The 20,199-nt window shown below is 45.3% G+C and overlaps 1 protein-coding gene across 4 annotated transcripts in view; it reads left to right on the top strand.

Annotated features, from left to right (window-relative positions):
• LOC113167930 (ERC protein 2-like) overlaps positions 1-20,199 on the top strand; it is a 132,866-nt gene that overhangs the window by 80,126 nt on the left and 32,541 nt on the right. For all 4 annotated transcript variants that reach the window (XR_003299319.1, XR_003299318.1, XR_003299317.1 and 1 more), the window contains 2 exons: positions 14,102-14,249; positions 19,306-19,467. Coding sequence is in view for 1 of the 4 variants with exons in the window: in XM_026368900.1 (XP_026224685.1) it covers positions 14,102-14,249; positions 19,306-19,467 (310 nt within the window). In the remaining 3 variants the exon portion in view is untranslated. The remainder of the gene's footprint in view (positions 1-14,101; positions 14,250-19,305; positions 19,468-20,199) is intronic.

The following is a 20,199-nucleotide window of genomic DNA, read 5'->3' as shown; positions in this document are numbered from 1 at the left end:
AGTCTATATAAGTTAGTATGTGGTCAGAGTGTGTTTGTGTAGCAGACTGTAAAGAAAGCATGTGGTTCCTGCTTCTTCATCACAAAGCAGAGCAGCTTGGACTTTTTTATTTTTATTTTACTATACTTTGCCATCATTTATTTAAAAATATCCAAAAAGTTTGGAGGCACAGGGTAGTTTATTATTAGCAGATGTGTGTGCATCTGTGCTCTACAGTATGTGGTAATCGACTTGCATGCAGATTTGTACATGCAGGTGGTAAATACATAAGGACACTGAGACTTCCTTAGTTTGACTCACATTGTCATATATTGTATTAACCAATGCAACAGTGTATAAGTTAATTGAAATTAGGTCCACCTTGACCAGCTACTGCCTACACAGTATGGCATATGTAAACTTAATTACACAAAGCTTTTTCTTAGTTGCAATTGTATGTGTTGTGTAGAAAGGGTACAGAGCATGACAGAATATACTTTATTTAGCACTGTCTAGACTGTTCAGACATGTCGTACTAACTGTGAAAAAATACACTATATCATTAAGTTTAGCCTTTTTTACTTTAAATTATGTTTCTCCCAACATTTAGTTATGGTTTTAATTTTCTTTTATGACAGTAAATGAGTTCTGTACTGCACATAGCACAGTGTGGGTATTGTAGTTCTCCAGCTATGCAGCTACATCTGAGTTCATGTGGCTGTAAAAAAAACTGTGATTGGCTGATGGAGTGTGGGGTGAATGTTAGTGTGACCTTGCGTGTCCTTTACACACTGACGGGAAATCGACTACTCCAAGCTCCAAAGAAAGCTATAATTCTGAGTGTAATACAGGCCAAAGGAGCATACACACATCTTCTCACTCAAACACGCATACATGAACCCTGGACTTGCAAAGTCCTAGTAAAGTCCTAGCTGTGCTGTAGTAACCACATTAATTGGGTTGTGTAATTGTCTGGCAAAGCATTGTGGGAAACAGCCCATACAGATCTGGCCCTTTACCTCAAACTACTTTTTAAACATGGACTCCCATTGACATGACAGTGCTATCCAGGAAATTGCTGAACATGTGCGTATGTGTGTTTGAGGATGTGTGCATTACTGTGAAATCGCCTGTATGTGTGTGTGTGCATGTGTGTTACTAAGGCTCCTTTAAGGGAAGCAAGTGTGGTGGCCTCCCATTCCACCGCATGTCGGCTGTGGTTCAGCTGTGGTCCACCGCCAGTCCCTACATTTGGAACACAGAGAAAATACACCAGGGGTACTCGCTCCCACTGTTTTCTGGACCCATCTTTCATCGGTTTGTGTGTACAGTACGTGTGTATTTTGGGTGCATGTCGGTGTGTGTCTAAGTGTGTGTACATGCATAATAGTGCGCCACTATGTTGTACTCTCTGCCCCTGATATTTTAAAGCCTTTTGGCTCCACTTCATGTGTGTGTGCTGTATTTCCAGGCTGCTGTTAGATGACCAGAGTGAGAGAACCCGTACAGAAGACAGGAAAGGCAGGAGGAATGGGGAGAGAGGAAAGCAAGGCGGGTAATTGAAGGGTTCAGGGTAATACTTAGGCCAAGGATGGCTGTTTCAACGTGTTTGCATAACCTCCTTGAACTTAATATTTAGCCCCACTCTGGAATGAGTATAGGGTATGACAGAGCCAAATAGAGAATGATAGAGGCAAAGAGAAGTCGAATGATAGAGAGGTACAAGTCCAAGGCGGAGGTGATGCCATTCTCCCCTCCAGTGAGTGACTCCTCTCTTTGATTAGCGAAAGAAAGGGGGGATGGAATGAGGATGACAACAGAGGAAGACTACAGATTGTGGTGGCTTTCCCATTTAAGAGGCTAATGAACTGTTTGACAGAGGGTTATTTAATCACAGTCGAACACACAAGATAATACAGAGGCCGGGCTTTTTAAATGATGCAACACAGAAGGTATTCTCCTGGTATTGTCAGTTTACATTGCTAACAGCTTAGGAAAGAGGCTGAATATCATCTCACGCTAATACAGACAAAGAGAATGATCTCATTATGCTAGTATCTAATATGAGAAGTACTGTACATTCATTTAAATGTAGCATAGTTTCTTTAATAGTATGTTTTACACAGAAAGGGTTCTGCACAGAGAAGGTGGTGATGAATCGTCATCAATAAATGGATTTGTTACATTTTGTTGAGGTCACATTTGCATCAAATGTGACCTCTACTTAGGCCTAGGGATAAAAAGTGTACTGGTGTGACCTTCACTCAGTGTCTGTGTGTGTTCTTACAGTATTGTGACCTGAGCAGTGCTGCTCTTTCTGCGACCCTCACCTCTGTCTCAGATGACAGGGTGCTTTAAGCAAACCAGCTGCTGTATTTGTGCGTGTGTGTGTGCCAGTACTTGTGTCTCCCTGTGAGGCAGGGAAGCCCTCCACTCGTGTGGTACAGTACAGCACTCTGGCTGTTTCTTGTACCTTGGGGAGATGCTGTCAGTCAGGTGAGCAATGGTAAAGATAGAAAACAAACCTCCCCCTAAAAGGAAAAACTGCTTTATAGCTGGTAGAGTCCTGAAAGGTTTCAGGTCAGAGCTTAGCCGATTGGTTGAAGCTGTTTATTGGGACCTTGTACCAGACAGCACATGGACTAGATTTTTCTCGCATTGATGTAAAAGACTGAGGCTACCCTGGAAAAAGTATGCCCATATACACACTCAGACAACTCCAGACAAACATGGAGATACCCAAGGTCGTCTAAATGGGAAAAAGCTGCTGGTGACATCATAATTATACCAGACCTTGTTTATTTATATGTCCTGTTTTTACTACAGGAATTCACCAATCACTCACTGATTCCTCAAAATGTGATGCAGCCGCAATGGAGCTGTGGATACTTAACGTCACTTGTCATCCTGTCAGGTTGTTGGCAGCCTGCACTTGTGTATAATAAAGGAATAGTTCAACATTTTAGGGAATAAAAGTATTTGCTTTCATTTCAGGGTTCAGATGATAAGATTGAAGTTTGTGATTGTCATGTCTGTGATTGAAATGTAGCTATAATCAGGACATGTTTAGAAGGGCTCAGCAGAAACAGGGGGCTGGGAGTGGTGGCAATGCACAGGAAACATGTATATATATTTCAATTGAGAAAAAAATCATGCTGGATATTTATATGAAAGGGATGCCACATCGTTTGATACAATATAAAATTATAAACCTACAGAGGGCTGAATTTAAAGACACCCCGAAAATCAAACAACAACTCAAAATGGTACTCCACCACATGCTCGTATGCATGGCTGACAACGTTGGGGCATGCTCCTAATGAAATGGATGATGCCCACGTGTATCTTCTCCCAGATCTGGTCCAAGGTATCATTGAGCTCCCGGACAGTCTGAGATTTACTTGGATTTACTAAGACTTTGCAAGGTGAGCATGGGGGTTAATTAATGGTGTTAATTCCTTCATCCTGCAGGAACTGTCAGCCTACTCTGACCACATGAGGCCAAGCATTGTTGTCCTCAGAGGCAATCCAAGAACCACTGCACTGGTGTAGGGTCTGACAGTGGGTCCACAGATTTTTCCCGATACCTAATGGCATTCAGGGTGCTGTTGTCTAGCCCTGTGCTCTGTGCGTCCTTCCATTGACATGCCTCCCCAGACCATCACTGACCCACCACCAAACCGGTCATGCTAAACGATGTAACAGGTAGTGTAACGTTCTCCACTGCTTCTCCAGACCTTTCATGTCTGTCAAGAGTGTTCAGGGTGAACCTGCTCTCATCTGTGAAAAGCACAGGGGACAAGTCGCAGACTTGCCAATTCTAGTGTTCTATGACAAATGCCAATGAAGCTCCATGGTGCCGGGCAGTGAACACAGGGTCCACTAGAGGACGTCTGGCCCTCAGGCCACCCTCATGAAGTCTGTTTCTGATTGTTTGGTTAGAGACATTTCACACCTGTGCTCATTATATAGTGCTCTGACAGTGCTCATCTTGTTCCTTCTTGCACAAAGGAGCAGATAAGGGTCCTGCTGATGGGTTAAGGTCCTTTAGGGCTCTGTCCAGCTCTCCTAACTGCCTGTCTCCTGAAACCTTCTATGTGCTCTTGAGACTGTGCTGGGAGACCCACAAAACCTATAGATGTGCCATCCTGAAGGACTTGAACTGTCTGTAAGGTCCAGGTCACCTCATGCTACCAGTAGTGACACTGACCCTAGCTAAACGCAAAACTAGAGAAAAAACTGTCAGAAGAGATGAGGAGAGAAAAAATGTTAGTGGCCTCCCCCTGTAAAACCATTCCTGGTTTGGGGGTCGTCTCATTGTTGCCACACCACCAAAGCAGCTGAAACTGATTAACAACCCCTTCTGCTACTTAACTGACCAGATTAATATCCCAGAAGTTTACCTGATGCTAAACACTGGTTGGAAGGTTTATTATATAGAGAGTATATACTGTATAGTATACGCTCTAAATATCTCTCTCTATAACAATAGAGTATACTTTCTATTTCTAACAGACCTTCCAACATCTCTCAGATATTAATTTTATTTGTTCAATCTGTACTTTTTAATAGAAACTATCCGAATGTCCAAAAGTTTTTAACTCACTGTACAAACTACTGTATATTTAGATTTTTTGGTTTTGGTTTGATAAAGACATGATGATACCAAACGCAGCAAGCCATAGATATGATCTGAATCTATACAGATGACGTTTCCCCTGTAAATTTATTTAGTTATTTGAATATATTTTTAGTTTAATAATGGTTTAAAAAGCTCATAAGTCAGCTTCAGGCAAAAAAAAAACTAAATATCTAATATAAAATATGTTTAATTTAAATAATATTTTTGTCTTTCTTTTATATATTGTTTTTGCCTTAGATAATCCTATCTGATAGTGTCTATAGAGATTTGGGGGGAACCTCCACTACTCTTTTTGTCTCATTTCCGAGCAGAGCAGAGCACACACACGCTCACACTCACGGCCACCTGGCCCCTCTCCCTCTCTTCATCCTCCTCTGTTTGGGTCTCTCTGTGTCACTCCCCTCTCTCTGACTGAATGCAGCGGTGGTCGTCTGGACCTGCTCATCTCTGGGAGCAGTCAGCCATCTCTCCTCGTCCCTGCTCCCTTTCTAAACATTTGGCTAGTTTTGGCAGATTTGTTGATTTTTGTCCACTCGTATTTTCCTTCTTGTTGCTGTAAAACTGATACATACTCTTTCAATTAAACCACCCCCCCCCCCCCCCTCCCGCCGGTCAGACCACTAGTGTGGGAGTGGGGGTGAGCAGAGTAAGTGGGTTGTATATTTTATTGCTGAAGTGAAAACACACACAACCTGGCCCAGTTCTGGTAAGACCATCTGCCGTCATAGAGCTTTCTTGTGAAGTACAGCTCAAGGTTAGCATGTAAAGTTCAGCATTCTCCCTCGAATCACACAGGATTAACATGTAATGTCAAATATAACTGCTCGGGGGGGATATTGGAGTTGACATGAATTTCCAAACAAGACAGGCGAGCTAGTTTTATTTGTGGTGGGTATGGATAAACCCTACCTTATAGATTAAGATAAATAAAGGCTTTAATCCAGGCGAGCATACAGAAGGAAGTGGGTAATAGGTGGATCTGGCATGTGGCTGCAGGTTAGCTGCTTCAGGTTTGCACAGAACTGATCCTATCTGAGGAAGCCAAAACTGGGACCTCATAAAAATATATTTAACTCACATTTAGAGTTGAAACACAGATTTACCATCTCAACCGGCTTTACAGTAAGCTTACCAAATGAAGCCAGAGTGTGTGTTTTATGTTGGAAATAGACATTTTCCCTACCTCCTAAGTTGTAAATAACACAGTGTTCCAAGGCCATAAATAATAGTGTCACACAACCATGCCCTATTCTCATGTCCTTTGCTTGCTCTCACCACAGGCCTCTAGTACTGCCTAGGCAGGGGCCCCCGGCCTTGTGCCGCACCTTCACACACTCACAATCAAGGAACGGCCATAAAATTCCTGTGGAATGTTTCTGCAGACCTGGACAGTTAAGTGGTGGAAAGGCATGATCACAAACTAGAAGAACTCATAATAGATGTTCTGGGAACAGATATTAGAAGGCTCCCCACGTTCTTGCTAACAAAATACATCACACATGCACATAAGGACATGAAAGAGCACATGTGTCCACAGACAGGCAAATGCACAAACACACACACACGTACACGCACACACTGCACTTAGGGGCAGACAGTATTGATGGTTCCCTCGGGCATCCTATGGACGCATCTGTTTCTGTCCCACTGACTCTCCACACTCATAATTTCAAGTAAGTCATAACACAAATTATAAACACATATTCCTCAACCGTGACGCCTAGGAATAACAACATGGAGTGTGTTGAGCTGATTTAGGGGAGGCTGGGACTCTTAAATCTTTACCTTTGCTTCTTTCTTCTTTTCCTCCTCTCCTTTTCCTTCTCTCTTTTCTCTCTCACGGAGCACAGGTGGCAGTTACTCTTGTCTAACACGTACTACTATACTCTCTTCTATTGCCTTCATCTCTTGCCATCTACTTGCCGCTTTTATTCTTGACTCAGTGGCCCATCACCCAGAGATTTGTCTGATCTGCCAGTCTTCCATCAGTCCTGTGACATCACAGTCCTTCGACACCAGCCCTATCTCAAAGCTGTCTTCGTCAGTCTCTCCTCATTTTTATTTCCATCGTCCTGAATTATCTCCTTCTGTCTCACATCTCCTCTTCTTCCACTCTTTGCATTCCTTTTTTTTTTTCTTTCCATATCTCTTCCCCTCCACCCTCCCCCTTCTTTCCCTCTCACCTTTCATTGCATGGTCATGTATTTCAGCCATCCATCTCCCACCTCTGTTGATCCAAATGTCTCAATATGTCCCAGGGACCATGAAAGTTCAATTGGAATCACATGTTGTAGCCGAGCTGAGAATTTCACCCCTTATAAATAAGTTGTCAGCTCAACCTGTACTTTTTTATAGCGCGTTGAATGTGAATGAATCACAACACTAAAACCAAATAAAAATGCTCGGCTTTTTATGTGTGCATCAAGTTTATCTTATCAGACAAAATATTGTTGTGTCATAGCACAGGAGATCCAGCACCAGGATTTATTTGCCTTTTTATTGGTGGGCCTTCAGTGCATGGGGTCTGACATTTATGAAGACTAATCACAAGTTTGTCATGATAAACTATTCCATTGTCGCCCTTTTAGTTGGACAGGAAATGAAGATTAGCCTTTGTTTGTTCGGAATACGCCAAGTCTAAGTTAAGCAGGGAGTGAGACGAGAAGGGGAGTAAAAAAACGAGAGGCTTCACCCACTCAAGATCAGCCAGCAGATATGAAACATACAAGCACTTGTCTGTGTGTGTGTGCGTGCGTGTGTGTGTGTCTGAAAGATGAATCCTGTCTGCTGCCAGATTCGTGTACATTGCAAGTGTGTTGTACATCGAAGGCCAAGTGGCCACTCACATTAGACGTGATTAAATAGTGGGATTCAGGTTCAAAGACTTTTAGTAATACTAATCAGCACAAACACACAGACACGCAAAAAAAAATCACAAGATCACTGATTGAGGATGTGGTAGACAAAGTTTAACAGGCTGGTTAATCATAGTAATGCCTGTTTTTATTGTTTTAGGAAGACATCACTCAGCAGAATCCTGCAATGCCACTCAGGGATCACCCACCAGGAAACAACACTGTAATGTGCTGTGTTAATTTAGAGATAGGAAGTGATGTAGCTCGCTGTCAGTGTGCCAGAATGTTAGTCAAAATTTTTAGTTTGAAAGTCTGCACCGGTACTAAGGAATGCAGGAGAGATTGATGGGGCAGCCATTAAAGCATAGTATAAACTACTGCTTTTTGAAAATAGCTTCCTTGTGTAGTTTTACAACAGAAAAAGCCACAGGCTCGGTTTAAAACGACTACACAGACCACATTCACATCAGCTTTAGGTGCGATAAAGAAAAGCTGGGAGTATGTCACTGCAACACCTGCTGGAATCAACAAAGTATGACTTCATTATTATCTCTTTGTGATTAATCAAACACCAAAGTCATGTCTTTCACGAGTTCATTTAGCAGAGACATCTTGATGAATGTGAGTGGAACAATCCCTGATTAAGTGACTCAGCGGTGGCCAGAAAGAGATGGATCTGTGTTTGGCTTTTTCAGATGCATTCACAGATAAGATAAACCTCCCCTTTCAAACTGGGGTAGGGGTTAGGCCCCTAACCTTTCACCATCCTCTTTTGTTTTTTTTTGTTTTTTGGCACCACATTTGGCCCTCGTCTTCACACATCAGCCACATAGACTCCTTAAGCATGTTAAAAATGCAGTCTTATTTTTTAAGGTTGACCATATCATTCAGTAAAACAGAAAGATTAGTGTCATTGTTGTGTGTCATTCTGTCTCTAACGAAGAAAATTATAAATTTGTGTTTATATGGAATTCATCTTGAATGAGATAAGGTAATGTGTGGCTGTGAGACTACTCGAATGTGATTCAGTGATGTTGAGTTTTTCATGTCTGGCCGTGCAGTGTGAAGATGACCATCATACTGGTAGGTTAAGGCCGTTAATCTGACACACTGTTTATTAAGGGCAACACATTGTGCCGCATTTCTTGCCCATATATGACTCTGTACTTCACCTCTTCACTCATTTTAACACAGCCAAAGATGTGGAACTAGGATACCGCTGTGCCATACTCCAAAATGCAAAATTTATTATGAAGTTTGTCGGTTGTAAAATTGGAAAGTGTTTGAAAGTTCACCACACTGTTATTGTGGCTTGTTCTCATTGTTTTAAGTTGCGAATTGTTACGTCAAGAGCGCATACTCTGGAGCAAGTCTTTTATAGGTCAATGTGAGTGTGTGTGTGTGTGTGTGTGTGTGTGTGTGTGTGTGTGTGTGTGTGTGTGTGTGTGTGTGTGTGTGTGTGTGTGTGAGTTCACATTAAAAGGAACATCGGTGGAAATGTAGGGAGAAAGCCCTCCGTGATTAATGGTGTGATTAACTGCTCCGGTCTATGTCAGAACGCACAAGCATGCATATAAATGCTCACAAACAAATGTAAAACATGCAAGTGCACACAAACACACGGAGGCATATTAAGGGCCATCAACGGTAGAATCCAGAATCCAGATGCGGAGCGCAGATAATTGTACTAAAAACACTGAACGTGGAATTGCAGGCCTGCATTACTTTATTCTGAGTTCACTCTGTTTATTTTCACAATTGTGTTATTTCTTCAGGGCTTTGAATCATGTAATAAAAACACAAACCGCAATGTGGGATAATTTTTAATTAAGTCCAAAGTGTATTTTGCACCCACCCTTCTCATCTTATTTTACCCCTCACCTCACTCAAACCCACACACTACGTTACCACGCCACCTTAATAACCTCCTAATTTTCTCATTTTCCTAACTTGTTGCAACGGTCATTCACAACTTTGTAGACACAAAAACCCACACTTAATTAAGCAGTGGTACACTGCACAGAATAAATGCTGCTCCTTTGTCTTTATATCTTCATTACATTGGCAACCTAGGAGAATATGTTTATGCTTCATGGGGTGTTTACAAGAGGGGGCGGATAGAATATGTGTTTGTCACAGCCCAGGATTTACAACATCCTGCTTGCTTGATGACGAGGATACTCATCACCAGTCTGCTGCTATGAAGAATCAGACTTCGCTCCAAGGGTTACGCAAGGCATTGTCTTGAGTCCTGTGGGTGTAAATGTGTGCATCTGGTTGTGTGAGGGTGTGTGTGAGTGTGATGACAGTTGTTTGTTGTCACCCTTCTTCCGCACACACACACAGACTGTAGTAACCAGTAGTGACAGAGGAAATATGTCATATCCTCTTTATCCTACTCTATAATGTTCCATTACACTATTACATGCCCATGAGTCACACTGAGGTACCACTAATACAGCTCTTAGCAGACCACTTCAAAGATGTCTGCTTATTTTCTGTGGGATTCTCTGTCTAAGTTTAAGGAGCTCTGGAATGAGTGAGTTAGTTATCACGTCTGCATACGTACAAGGGCCCACAGCTGCACATGTGGGCGCTGTATTCCTATGTCACTGCGCTGTCCACCTGCTTCCAACTAGAAAACAAATATTTCAACATTCAGACTTATTTTTTTTCACTTTGGAGAAGGATTTTTAAATTGTTTTAAATATTTTGTCCATATATGATAACATCTCTCCACATGTTGGCAACTCACAAACTCACAAAAACAAACTCACGGGCAAAACCAAGGTCCAACAAAGTGCAGTCCAGAACGAAATAAACAAGAGTCCAGAGTATCCAAAAAGAGTGACAAACTGACGAACGAGTGGTGTGGATCCATGAACAGTGTGCAGCATGAATGAATAAGCAGGAGTGTCAATGAATGAGCGTGAAAGTCAACAAACCAGCAACGAACTGAGGACTGAGGGGTGCTTATAAAACAGAGGGATGCACAGGTGAACTGAATGAGTCAATTAGTCCAGAGTGTGGAGAGTGGGGGAAGAGGAAGTCCATATATGGGTGTGTGGCAGGAGGGTGAGACACAGAACAAAAACAAAACAGAATAACCTGACAGGGGCAGAAGGGGGGAATTGTAACAGAACCCCCCCGGCAAGGGGCGGATCCCAGACAGCCCCAAACAAACCAGGACGGGCGGGGGGAGGGAGGCCCGGAGGAGGGCCCGAAACACCAGACCGGGCGGGCGGAGGGAGGCCCGGTGGAGGGACCGGGCGCAGCAGACCAGGAGTGCCTCCGGCGGACGGCCAGGAGGCGGCAAACGGACCAGGAGTGCCTCCGGCAGACGGCCAGGAGGCGGCAAACGGACCAGGAGTGCCTCCGGCGGACGGCCAGGAGGCGGCAAACGGACCAGGAGTGCCTCCGGCGGACGGCCAGGAGGCGGCAAACGGACCAGGAGTGCCTCCGGCGGACGGCCAGGAGGCGGCAAACCAGAAGACAGAGCCTCGGGCGGACGGCCGGGAGGCGGCAAACCAGAAGACAGAGCCTCGGGCGGACGGCCGGGAGGCGACGAACCAGACGACGGAGCCTCGGGCGGACGGCCGGGAGGCGACGAACCAGACGACGGAGCCTCGGGCGGACGGCCGGGAGGCGACGAACCAGACGACGGAGCCTCGGGCGGACGGCCGGGAGGCGACGAACCAGAAGACGGAGCCTCGGGCGGACGGCCGGGAGGCGACGAACCAGAAGACGGAGCCTCGGGCGGACGGCCGGGAGGCGACGAACCAGAAGGGAGAGCCTCGGGCGGACGGCCGGGCGGCGACGAACCAGAAGGGAGAGCCTCGGGCGGACGGCCGGGAGGCGACGAACCAGAAGGGAGAGCCGCGGGCGGACGGCCGGGAGGCGACGAACCAGAAGGGAGAGCTCGAGACCCTTGGGCCGGCTGGAGAACCGGGGACCGGAAAGCCAGCCGGAGAGCAGGCCGAGGACCCCCAGGCCGGGGGCCAGGATACGACCCACGAGGCAGGAGACCCCCAGGCGGACTGCCGGATGGCGAGCAGAGAGCCGGGGAGCAGCAAGACGGCTGAGGACTCCCAGGCGGACTGCCCGGCGGCGACGAACAAGGCTGGAGAGCCCCGGGCGGACTGCCCGGCGGCGACGAACAAGACTGGAGAGCCCCGGGCGGACTGCCCGGCGGCGACGAACTTTGAGCCAGCTGGAGCTGAGGGGCCAGGACAGGAGCACAGTTCTCAGGGGCCCCCCAAGGAGACAGGAGCAGGGTGGTGGTGTCCTCATTGTCATCCCACCACATCTCCTGGGGTGACAAACAAAGTTCGAAGTCAAGAGACGGCGACGACGGCGACCTCTGCGTCGACCCGTCCGAAGACTGAAGAGACGGCGACGACGGCGACCTCTGCGTCGACCCGTCCGAAGACTGAAGAGACGGCGACGACGGCGACCTCTGCGTCGACCCGTTCGAAGACTGAAGAGACGGCGACGACGGCGACCTCTGCGTCGACCCGTCCGAAGACTGAAGAGACGGCGACGACCTCTGCGTCGACCCGTCCGAAGACTGAAGAGACGGCGACGACGGCGACCTCTGCGTCGACCCGTCCGAAGACTGAAGAGACGGCGACGACGGCGACCTCTGCGTCGACCCGTCCGAAGACTGAAGAGACGGCGACGACGGCGACCTCTGCGTCGACCCGCCTGGGAACCTGGCGGCTGCAGGGACCGGAGCAGCAGCTGACACCAGAGCAGCGGTGACTGCAGCAATCAAGGTGGCTGCAACTGCGGCGACAGCTGAAGGACCAGGAACAGAAGCCAGATCCGTGACAGGAACAGGAGCCGGATCCGTGACAGGAACAGGAGCCGGATCCGTGACAGGAACAGGAGCCGGATCCGTGACAGGAACAGGAGCCGAGACCAAAGCAGCCTGGGCTGCAGGACCAACAAAAGCAGCGGGAGCTGCGGGACCAACAAAAGCGGCATCGGCTGCTGGACTAACAAAAACGGCATCGGCTGCTGGACTAACAAAAACGGCATCGGCTAGGGGGCTAACTAAAGCAGCATGGGCTGCTGGGCTAACTAAAGCAGCATGGGCTGCTGGGCTAACTAAAGCAGCATGGGCTGCTGCGGGACTAACAAGAGCAGCAGTAGCTGCAGAACCAACTAAAGCAGCATCGGGGGCTGCGGGACCAACAAGAGCAGCAGGGGCTGCGGGACTAACAAAAGCAGCAGGGGCTGCGGGACTAACAAAAGCAGCAGGGGCTGCGGGACTAACAAGAACAGCTTCGGCTGCACGACTAACTAAAGCAGCATTAGCTGCAGGACCAACAAAAGCAGCAGTAGCTGCAGGACTAACAAAAGCAGCTTCGGCTGCAGAACCAACAAAAGCAGCATCGGGGGCTGCAGGACTAACGAAAGCAGCAGTGGCTGCCGAACCAACAAAAACAGCTTCGGCTGCAGAACCAACAAAGGCAGCATTAGCTGCCATAACCGGAATGGGACCCGGAGCAACTGACCCTGGAACCCGGGGAGCCTTCCGCCTCCGACGTGGACGTCTGCGCTTGCTGGAAAATCCCATCCACAAAGCCAGGCGGGTTCCCTCATACAGGGAGTACTGGGCATCACTGAATACTGGAGGCTGGCTAACCGCATAACCACTCCGGAGATCTAACTCCGGAGCTGACTGGGCCTTAAGCTCTCTGTAAATGGAGCGGGCCTCCTCTGGGCTCAAAGCAACGGGTTCCAAAGGGTCGGGTGAGGCGACTGCAGAGCCATAGACCAAACGGGAGGAGGGAAGACAAATGGAGCGACCAGTGGTGGAACGTGGTGGTTCCATGGTTGCAATAGTGGCTGGTTTGTTCTGTTACGAACTGACTGACGGGACCAACGAGTAAGACCAAATTATATATTTATTAACAAAAAGGGCAGGGGACACAGGGAACTAACACAAACTAACAAACAAAGTATCAAATTAAAGACCCAAAAACACGGCAGAGAGATACAAACAAAACCATAAACTGACAAAGTAGCAACTGAAATCACTGCGGAAGGCAGGCAAACAAGAACAAACATACAAAGCTAACTAGACAAAGTAGCAACGAAAAACCATGTACTAACATGGACAAGAACTATAAGACGAACTAGATGTACAAAGTAACAAACAAAAATACACTGCAGACAGGCAGGCAACTCACAAACTCACAAAAACAAACTCACGGGCAAAACCAAGGTCCAACAAAGTGCAGTCCAGAACGAAATAAACAAGAGTCCAGAGTATCCAAAAAGAGTGACAAACTGACGAACGAGTGGTGTGGATCCATGAACAGTGTGCAGCATGAATGAATAAGCAGGAGTGTCAATGAATGAGCGTGAAAGTCAACAAACCAGCAACGAACTGAGGACTGAGGGGTGCTTATAAAACAGAGGGATGCACAGGTGAACTGAATGAGTCAATTAGTCCAGAGTGTGGAGAGTGGGGGAAGAGGAAGTCCATATATGGGTGTGTGGCAGGAGGGTGAGACACAGAACAAAAACAAAACAGAATAACCTGACAGGGGCAGAAGGGGGGAATTGTAACAATCTCTCCACATGTTTTCCACATTTCTAACTCTCATCCATGCAGACAGCAGGCTTTGCTGGCAGCCATCAGTGAGAAGGATGCAAACATCGCTCTGCTTGAGTTATCGTCCTCCAAACGGAAGAAAGCCCAGGAAGAAGTGATGGCTCTGAAGAGAGAGAAAGACAGGCTCATGCACCAGCTCAAACAGCAGGTATATCAATCACACATGAACACAAGCTGTTTACATGTGCTTTTAAAAAATGATTAAATGTATAACACTCTTAGTCTTAAGGTAGTGAACCCTTGTCTGTATTAAAGCTGCCTCATTCACAGACTTTTAGAGTTTAAAACCTTGGAACGATGGGATGTTTCCCCTCTAAGGTAAAAAAATACTGAAACATAGTAAATTAATAAATATCACAGCTGTAAATGAGCCAGTATGTGGGAGTTTTTCATGTTTTTATTCTAGAACTTTAAACCAATAATAACAATTCTTGGTAGTAACAGCACAGACTTCCCTGCCTGAAACCACACTTACTGTGTGCACTCATCATAAGCCAAACCAGTCGAACAGGAGCTGTGTCCAAATCCAGGCACATAAACACATGAGGATAGCTATTCTCTTAACAGCTATGTTGCAATCAGAGCTATTAGATGTACTCAAGTCGCAGACATAGGTTGGTATCACTGGTGAGTCACTGGCGGACTTTTCTGTCTGACATCTTCTGGTCAAAGAGGGAGAAATCCCTTCACACAGTCACACACATACCTAAGCGCACACCCCTACAATATTTCCCATGTTGTCGTTTTTCTCAATATGACCTGAGGCTGATGAAGGTATGTGGGTCATTAAGGTCTGGTCAGACCACATCAGTGACTTAGCTAACGTGAATGCTAATGATAATAAGGCAACAGCAGGGAGCATAAATGTACGATCTCCTGAGTCACGGCGGCTTCTGGGAAACATGGTGCATTTAAAAGTCAACAGATGCAGTGGCTGGGTGTGCATGTAACTGCAGACCCATGTTTGTTCGTGTCTTGTAAACGGTAAACAGTTCCTAGGGGGTGCAATTCCATTCAAGGAATTTCAAGGAAAGCCTATTATCTGTTTATCGCCATTGGATGCGTCATGTTTTCCCCGTTGGGTAACCAGCACTTACAGTCCACCTGATGATGTGATGAGCTCTAATTGCGTTCTGGCCTCCAGCCCTGTAGCAGAGAGAAGAGCTAAAACAGCAGAAGAAAAGAAAGGAATGAAGGAAAGAATGGTGAAGGAATGGGCAGCACACACATAAACCTTATTAGATACAGGTTTCTCATAGCTGAAAAGGTGGTTTCTTGGAAAGTACTGCTATACTGGCTTGTTATGGCCACCTAGCATAAAGGCCCTAAATGTGCAGCTTTGCCATTAATTAAATTGGAGGAGGTTGCATGGTAAGTAGATCCTGCTTGCACTACTTGGGTTCCTTCCATGCCACAGCATTAGCTCTCTGGAGGTTGTGTTGTTTAATATATCACACATCGGTTCTCTGTCTTCTAACCCATTGACACACGTATCAGGAAAGGTTGCCTTCCTCAGGACCCCAACAACCAACAGTGGAAGGAAACTGACCAGGAAATGCCGAAGAATTATGGAACTCGGGGTCTCTTAGGAGAAAGCCGATCTGCAGACAGCAGATAGATTTACCGATAGCGGTGCCCTGCCTGACCTACCCACATCCCTCTTTTGGAAGCTGTGTGTGTGTGTGTGTGTGTGTGTGCGTAAAGCAGGCGGCCTAAGACAAACTTTCCTTTCTGAAACAGTTTGCTTCTCTTTGAGGCATAGGCCTTCTTCAGCACAGACAAACACACAAAGACACACACACACACACACACACACAAGCGCGCATTTGAAAAGTGTGGTGTTTAGACTTCCAGAGGAGAGATTCAGAACAAATGTGTCCCCATGTGAGAGCTCTCTGAGTGGTTCCATCCAGTGATGGATGGCTCCACATCAGTGCTGCTTTGAAGCTGAGAAAAGATTAATTTAGAAACCTCACAAGTTTGCCATTTTCTGCGGTTCTCTCCCTCTATCGACTCACTATTTCACTCCTTCCTCCCTGTTTTGGACACACTTCAGCATCCATCTCTCTACGCAGAGATGTGCCATTGAGAACACCTCATGTAAAATAATCTGCCTACTTAGAGCCAGGTCACTGTGTTTCTCTAGTTTGAATGTGATTCCATGGAAATATTGCAAGCACACAAACACATACACACACACACACACACACACGCATGCACAGATCTGATTAAAGGTCTATATACAGTGGCAAGAAAAAGTATGTCGACCTTTGTGTGGTTTTCTGCATTCATTTATCATAAAACATGATCTGATTTTCATCTAAGTCAAGAGTTTTAACAAATATAACGTACCTAAAACAATAACACAAAAAAATTCAGATCTTTATTGAGAACAACCATAAAAACCTCATTGTGATAGTGGGAAAAGTATGTGAACCCTTGGAAATAATGACTGCTTGACCCCCCTTGGCAACAATAAACTCAGCCAGGCACTTCCTGTAGCTGTGGATCAGACCTGCACATTGTTCAGGAGGGATTTTAGCCCATTCTTCCAGTCAGAGCTGCTTTAGTACTATCATATTCTTTGGACGACTCATGTGTGTGGCTCTCTTCAAGTATTCCATAGCATCTTTATTGGGTTGAGGTCTGGACTCTTTCTTGGCCACTACAAAAGGTGGATTTTGGTTTTCCTGAAGCCATTCTATTATGTGTTTTGAGTCATTTTCCTGTTGCATCACCCAACTTCTACAGAGTTTTAGCTGACGTACAGAAATTCTCACATTTTGCTGAAGAATTTTTTCATGCATCTTCTCCTCAATCACTCTTAGTGGTTTGTGTCAGTCGAAGTAGCTCTAGTCCACACATCCAAACTAACTTTTCTGAACAAGACTCCAGGTATGCTAGCACTTGACTCTAGCTTTTTTTGTGGTCATTAAAGACAAGAAACATCACAGTGTTTAGTGTTTCTATAATATCTGTTAATACTCTTGACTTAGATGAAGATCAGATCACATTTTCCAGATTTCACATACCTTTTCTTGCCACTGTGTATGTTTTCTGCAGCCTCTCCTCAGCTGCCTGTTAGTTTTACGTCTTTCTTGTCAGCCTTCTGTGTCCATATGTGTTAATACAGCGCAGCTCTAATCAAGACAGGCGTGTGATTTACAGAGGGCTTGGATCAGGGTTTGGGGATGCAGCTGTGAGCACAGCAGCAGGATCATCACTTCCATGTTTACACCAGCAGCTGCAATGTGATACACATGCAGACTGATATACAGTATGGGCCATTTCTGTTTTTGTTAGAAAACTTCTCTGCTCCTACCCACACACACATACACACACCCACACACCCACCCCCATGTCTACTCCAGGATGCCTCACCTAGAAGCAGGCCTGCAGGCGATTAGTGGGCTGTTTATTCTGCGCAGCCATTAATTAACACTAATTAAAACACACACATTCCAGCACATGGGCATTTTATGTATGCACACCTTCTTTACACATGCACAGAGGAACATGCCTTTAAGAGTGTAAGTGTCTGTTTTTGCACGTGTGTGTACATCTGTTTGAAAAAACTGGATGTCCACATGTGGTCTGTCCTGACCGCACAGTCAGACACTTCCAGAGGCAATTAATCACTTCATTCTTCTATGTTTGTGTCTCAGGTCATTAAATATTAAGTACATGCGCGCGCGCACACACACACACACACACACAGAGAAAAGCACGTATAAATGTTTGGCTTCTTAGGCTACCAAATATGGTTGTAATTATATGAACAGGAACAAGTAATATGGTTCTTATTAGATTAGCAGCAAGGACTGAACACACAATAGCCTGTTTGACCCTTGGCACAAATTAGTTTAGAAAATATTTCTCTGCGAGAGTTAAACAGTCTTACAAAGCATTGAGGAAGAGTCAACGTGAAAGCACCTACAGCATGTACTTTGTAGCAATACTGTAGTTTTATCAGCTGCATTGTATATGATAGTTATTGTAGGCTCAATTACAGGTGTCAGGTCTGCAACTGTTGCGTTGAGGCCAGACCCACCCAGTCACACCTGCTAGTGTCAACACCTGAGGTCATGGTGGGCTGTACACCTCAACCTAGCCTTTAACTACTCTAACTACTGGTCTGGTGTCTGTCTGAGCCCTCCTCCATCCCTCATTCTTCATCTTTATCTCTGTCTCTCTCACACCAAAGTGTCAGTGTTCTCACCTTATCTAAACTGCTCTTTCCAGTTTAAACTAATTGTTAACCTTTTTAATTCTAGCCACATCCTCTCTTGTGATCCTGGCTGGCTTTTTGCAGTAATTAGGCCTCAGCTTCTTATCTCACTAGTTGATGTCTCCAGGCCTCTGACTACTGAAACCTCATCTCATCCTATCCTCATGACTGACTCTGGCTCTTTCTTTCTCTTCTTACCATGGCTGTCTCTCATTTAAACAAGGAGAGCCACAACATTTTGGATGAGGTATGTGTGCATATCTTTCCCTCGAATCATCTTCATCCCACCTCCCGCTCTGCAGGCACGTCTGCCCTCAGGGGAAGTATCTGCAGTTAAGGGAATAAAGCTGAGCTTGTCAATATATCTGCACCCACTCTGTCTCTGTCTATCTCCCAGACAGCTGGCCTCACTAGAGTTAGGCTGATTGTTAATGTTAGTCAGCCCAGGCTGTTATCACTCTCCAAAGCAGTGATGTTGGCAGTACGACAGCCTCTTTTACAGACACACACACAAACAAAGGACACATAGTCTAACTTAACATTTTACAGTCATGCAGAAAGATGCATATTTGAGTGCAATTTTAATCACTGACATCTAAAATGAGGTTGCTTCACCCGGGCCAGAATGCCTGTGGCCTTAAGCTACATGAAACAGTCGTTAACTGTTCTTACTCGGATTTGTCTAATCCAATTAAATGATAATGTGCAATATGGATGACATTTGACAGACTTACGACATTTTCATCAGGCAATCTGACTAAATAAATTTATGACCTGTCAAGTGTTGTTAGCGGCACTGCTTTTGTCATCTTTGATGGTTTTCAACATACTTTCTCTCCATCCAAAAATCCCTCAGCTAATAATTCTTAGACCATTTTTAAGAAACAAAAAAACAGTGTTTGATAAATAAACGGCCTAGTGTATGCATGTTATAATTATGTGTTATAAATGTTCTTGTTTCTCTGCTTTTTTGCAGACCCAGAGCAGAATGAAGTTGATAGCAGATAGCTATGAAGAAGACCACATCCATCTCCAACATCATCCTCACCATAGTCACCACTTGCATCCAGTAAACGTACATCATAGAAGCCTGCCAAGAGGGCCTCCCCACACCAACCATCGACCCACGATGGAGCAGGTCAGTATATTTTAAATGTGCATGCAAACACAGACACAAACTTGCCCACATAAACCAGTTTATTGCTTTGGCTTCTTTACGCAACCTAACATGTTGAGAACTCGATACAACTTCACAGTTGTCATCCTAACCCGCAGTCAATTGTGGTTGGACTCTGCAGCATAGAATTTTCCCTCTCTCTTCTTCTTTTCTGTTTCTTCTTCTTCAACCCCATTACTTCCTGCCAGATCAGTTATTCATATCATTTAGATAAGAGGCCTGGAGGTGAAAGCTGCCAAATGAGTGTTTCTGATTGATGGGATTTGTGTGTGAGATTAGTTTATATATCATTCATCCCACATATGAGCTCCTTTTTACTTGTCTGGGTATCATATCCACACTGCCCTGAGGAAAGACTTAATGCATCTGTTTGAAGACAGCTGAAGAACAAACTGATGTTGTTGTCAGCACGTAGTGTTTATGTATTTGTGTGTGCATGCGTGCCACTTTGTGTGAATGTTTGGATGCACTCCTGAGTCTCTGTTGATACTAGGTACCAAGATAAAATCAGTAAAAGGAGAAACTTCAAAGACAGAGGAGATTTCAGTCTCTTTCCAATAGATGATAAAAGCTTCTAGTTATTTGAATTCAATAAAAACTCATCACAGCTCGATTGTTGTCAAGAGGCAGTGACTGGGGGGATTCCAAACTATGAAGATGAAGTGTGTGTGTGTATGTGTGTGTGTGTGTGTG

Source organism: Anabas testudineus, chromosome 7 (genome assembly GCF_900324465.2).
Source record: "Anabas testudineus chromosome 7, fAnaTes1.2, whole genome shotgun sequence".
Classification (NCBI taxonomy): domain Eukaryota; kingdom Metazoa; phylum Chordata; class Actinopteri; order Anabantiformes; family Anabantidae; genus Anabas; species Anabas testudineus.
The sequence above is the reverse complement of the archived record's forward strand: the minus strand, read 5'-3'. Positions and strand labels throughout refer to the sequence as shown.